Source organism: Anoplophora glabripennis, unplaced genomic scaffold (genome assembly GCF_000390285.2).
Source record: "Anoplophora glabripennis isolate ALB-LARVAE unplaced genomic scaffold, Agla_2.0 scaffold689, whole genome shotgun sequence".
Lineage (NCBI taxonomy): Eukaryota > Metazoa > Arthropoda > Insecta > Coleoptera > Cerambycidae > Anoplophora > Anoplophora glabripennis.
The window spans coordinates 144,329-148,276 of record NW_019416790.1 but is presented as its reverse complement, the minus strand read 5'-3'; the positions used below and the strand labels follow the sequence as shown (position 1 = coordinate 148,276).

At 29.2% G+C, this 3,948-nt stretch overlaps 1 protein-coding gene across 1 annotated transcript; it reads right to left on the bottom strand.

Moving 5' to 3' along the window:
• Positions 1-235: 235 nt before the first annotated feature.
• LOC108912680 (flocculation protein FLO11-like) lies at positions 236-949 on the bottom strand. Its single transcript, XM_018717998.1, has 2 exons — positions 907-949; positions 236-820 (listed from the first exon to the last, which is right to left on the bottom strand). Exons 1-2 carry the CDS (start codon positions 922-924, stop codon positions 272-274), a joined length of 567 nt encoding a protein of 188 aa, XP_018573514.1. The 5' UTR covers positions 925-949; the 3' UTR covers positions 236-271.
• Positions 950-3,948: the final 2,999 nt, after the last annotated feature.

Below are 3,948 nucleotides of genomic sequence, written 5' to 3'. Positions count from 1 at the left end.
TTCTTCGCATACAGCATGTAGTAGATTTAAATCACAGCAATTAAAACCAAAAGTTCTGGTTAATAAAGATATATCTACAATCAAACTCTGTTACAACACTTTTACCTGTTTATTAAGTACAAAAATTTTAAGTAAAAATAAAAATGGGAAAAGTTGAAGTATTAATTCATTTTGTTTTATTTACTATAAAAATATTAATACATAATGTATTTAAACTATTCAGTCTATTTGCAAAAACAAATGCAGTTCCTACCTCTGATTAAACTTCATTCTATTCATCATTATCAAAATCACTATGAAAAAAATTATAATCGTCGTCGTATTTTCCGTCATACACTGGAGCAAATTCATATGGTTGCCATCCAAGATAAGGTTCTAATTTTTCTTCCGTTGTGGAAATTTCTTTATTTTCAGACAAGGTTTTAGACGTATCCTTATCAGTCTCCTTGTTTGATGTTATCTCCCTTTCCTTGTTTTGTTTACCATCCGATGCGGTTGTTTCAGCTGCGGAAGATTCTGCAGTGATGGGCGTAGCTGCAATTTTGGAAACGGTTTGCGTGGTGGTTTCAGTTACAGATTTTTCAGTACCGAGAGTCGTACCGGCTGAGGTTTCAGCGGGAGTAGATTGAGTATTTTCAGGAACAACAGATGGAACAGATTCAGAAACGACTGGCGCGGGTGTAGTGGAAACTGCGGTGTCCTGTACTGGAGCAGATTTTGTTGGAGTAGAAGAATCAATTACAGGTGTAACATTTTCACCTTTATTGTCAACTGGTAGTACAGCAGCATAAGAAACCGTTGCAACGAATAGACAGATTATCTAAAAAAGAAAACTTGGTTAAATTTTATAATTAGTAACAAAACAATTGCCACTTATTTTTCAAACTATCTTTTAACAACACGTACTTTTATTGAGGTGGTCATGTTTCAACTTTCACTATATGAATTGTTATAGACAACTGAATTTGAAAACTGGAACTCATAGCATTTATAGTACCATGCAACCTTGCTTGTTAATAGCTATTCTAATCCCGCCCAACGTCTTATTTTGTGTAATTAGTAATTAATCACTAAATCTTCGCATTGACAAAAACTAATCTAAATTTTTATTTGACCTATAAAATTATTAGTTCTACTAGTTTTGTAGACAATGTAATGTGATTTGTTTTCACTACACGTATGAAAAACAATATACTACTTTTTGTCACATTCAGCTGCACTGGTTTCGACAGAAATTGGTAAGATTAATTCCTGACATAGAGTAAAATGTTGAAAAATTAAAAAAATTCTAAATGGTTATAAAAGTGTAAAAATAGGTATTTTTAGTATTGATCATTGTTTATTATGACAACAAGTATCTCTAAAAAATTGTGTACCCTTTTTAAACCTTAATTTAAACCAACGGTAGGCGGAAACTTTTTGAAATTTACTTAATTAACAATCCTGTCAATCGAAAATTACGCTATCGATCGTTGCAAAATTTTTAGGGTGGAATTGGCATGTTGTTTACTATTTGTTCAAGTTTCATTAATATTTATAAATATTTACTTATTTAAAAAATTACTCCAAATATACATATGATTTTCTACTATTATTCGCTCATTGTTAATCTAATATTTAATTTTTTTGATTCGCAGTTGTTGAAACTTTATAGAAAATCGTTAAATAAACAATGACTTTTTTTATTTAGGGCTCACTTTCAATGTTACAGGGAAAAATATGTCAAAAACGGGTCATTTTTCGTTCTTTTTGTATATTTGTTGTTCTCCTGAATTTAGCAATGGTTTTTTGGAATAGGCAAACTCGGATTAAGAATCCATAATATTTGGGATTTTTTTGTATAACAAAATAGATGACTTCAAACACAAACGCCAAAGTCTACTTTTACTGCTTTATCGCATGGACTAATATGTAATATTATTAAATATTAATACCTCCAATTTTTAATAATTTTTATTAAATTATTTGTCGCTGACTAAATTTGTTTCGTGAGTTTGTTATAATTTTATTTCTACCTTTGATATACCTAGTCTTGTCAATATTCGAATAGAATTACTAACACGATATTCTTTTAAAAAATATATGTAGATTGACAGCATTTTTATAATATTTCATTCCAGTATTTTAATGATTTTGGTCATAGATCTATATATTGTTAAAACTAATTTCTATTATTCTTTGCTATAACGTCCAATAGTTTCATAGTTAACAGTTAACAGAAATATTCATATTTTAATTTGTCTTACATAGAAAGGAAATTGTCTTATTTTGAAACAGACATATAAACTAAAGCCTTAAACAAACACAATTCTGCTACATTTAATTGCATTTTAATTTACTGTCAATTATTTAGTAAATTTAATTAGATTTAGTTCCTGTTCTAATCAACTTAACATTAAAATTATATTAACAAAGCACAAGGTAATACGAATAGAAATGTACGTTTATAATAAAGGATAATAATAATTATTATTTTAAATCATAAGGGTCAATTCGCCTTCTGTAAACCTTGACAAAAGTATTTAGCTTTCGTATTTCTTGGTTAATTACGAAGATATATTGATAATTGTATAATAAACGATCTATTTAAATGTGTAGAAATATTCGTACATGTATATAGGGTGTTTCACCAGGAAGTGCACAAACTTTAACGGGACTTTCAGATGAAAACAAAGAAAAAATATATAGTCCCGAAACTCTTCACAAAATTGTGTACAGTAATAGTACTTAGTACTTATATAACCTTTTTCTTCTAATATTAGATTTCAAGTGCACTTATTCGTGTATTTTGTCTTAGTTATATATTTCAAGAAACATCCAAATTTGCTAATGGAGTCCATTATACAAATTAAAAATGTAGATAAATAAAAAAATGATTCGTGCAAATGTAATAGTTGTGGTAAACTCTACGAAGTAATTCTTTTAGTAAAAATATTTCCCCTTTATTTTGTTTACTCTGTTCACCCCATGAAGTATGTTACGTCATCGTTGACACCCCTGTAGAGAACTAGGTATAGGTATGTGTCAATATGAAAGCAGTATATATTTTTAGATAATTGTTTTATAGCAACCCTTTTCCTGTCCTAAAGCAATCAACAAGCATCCCCAACAGAGGACATCGATAGCAGATGGCTGATCATAAAAAATCTCTAATAAATCTATTAGGATACGTTTTAAAACGAAACAGCGTAGCAAAAGCATAAGACCGTAACCGATGAAGTTCCCACCCACAGTGAACGCAACCACTTAGTAAAAACAACCCTAATCAAATTACATCAAATGTTGTTTCCGCTACAACTATTAAGGATTTTCGTACTGGTTGATCGCGAACCACTCAATAGAGGAGACTCTATTAAAGCTTTTAAAAACAGAATAATCAGATTTCGAGGGAAATTGTGTTAGCAAGGTGAAGGTGATTTTGATTAGATGTAAAATTGCAATTGTTTCTCTTAGCGCTAACAACTTTCTAAGTATTTATGTCTATTTAAGGAATAATAGTATTAACTTGCCTTAATGTAACTTGTTTTGGTTTCTTGGACTTAAAATCATAAGAAACTTTTCAAATTAAAAGTATCAGCATTAAAATAGAGAAAATATATAGTGTGTTTAATTACGATTTGTATGTGTTTTGGCAGAGTGACCACTTAAAAAAAGTCCTGTGTCAAAACTTGTAAATATTCAGGGTGATCTTTGAATTTTTACTAGAACCAGAAATATTTGCAAGAGTACGTCATAATTTTAATCGTCGTGTTAGATTGTGTTTACAGAAAAATGGGAACTACTTTGAAAATATTCTTTAGAAACTTTTTACTTTAAAATAACGTTATGTTCCTTAGTATTACATTCGGGATTACAGTAGGTAGTTTTAAATTAAAATTTATTATTTAAATTAGACACTTAAAATAACTTGATTTGTTACATAACGAATACTTACAAATACTGTTCCTT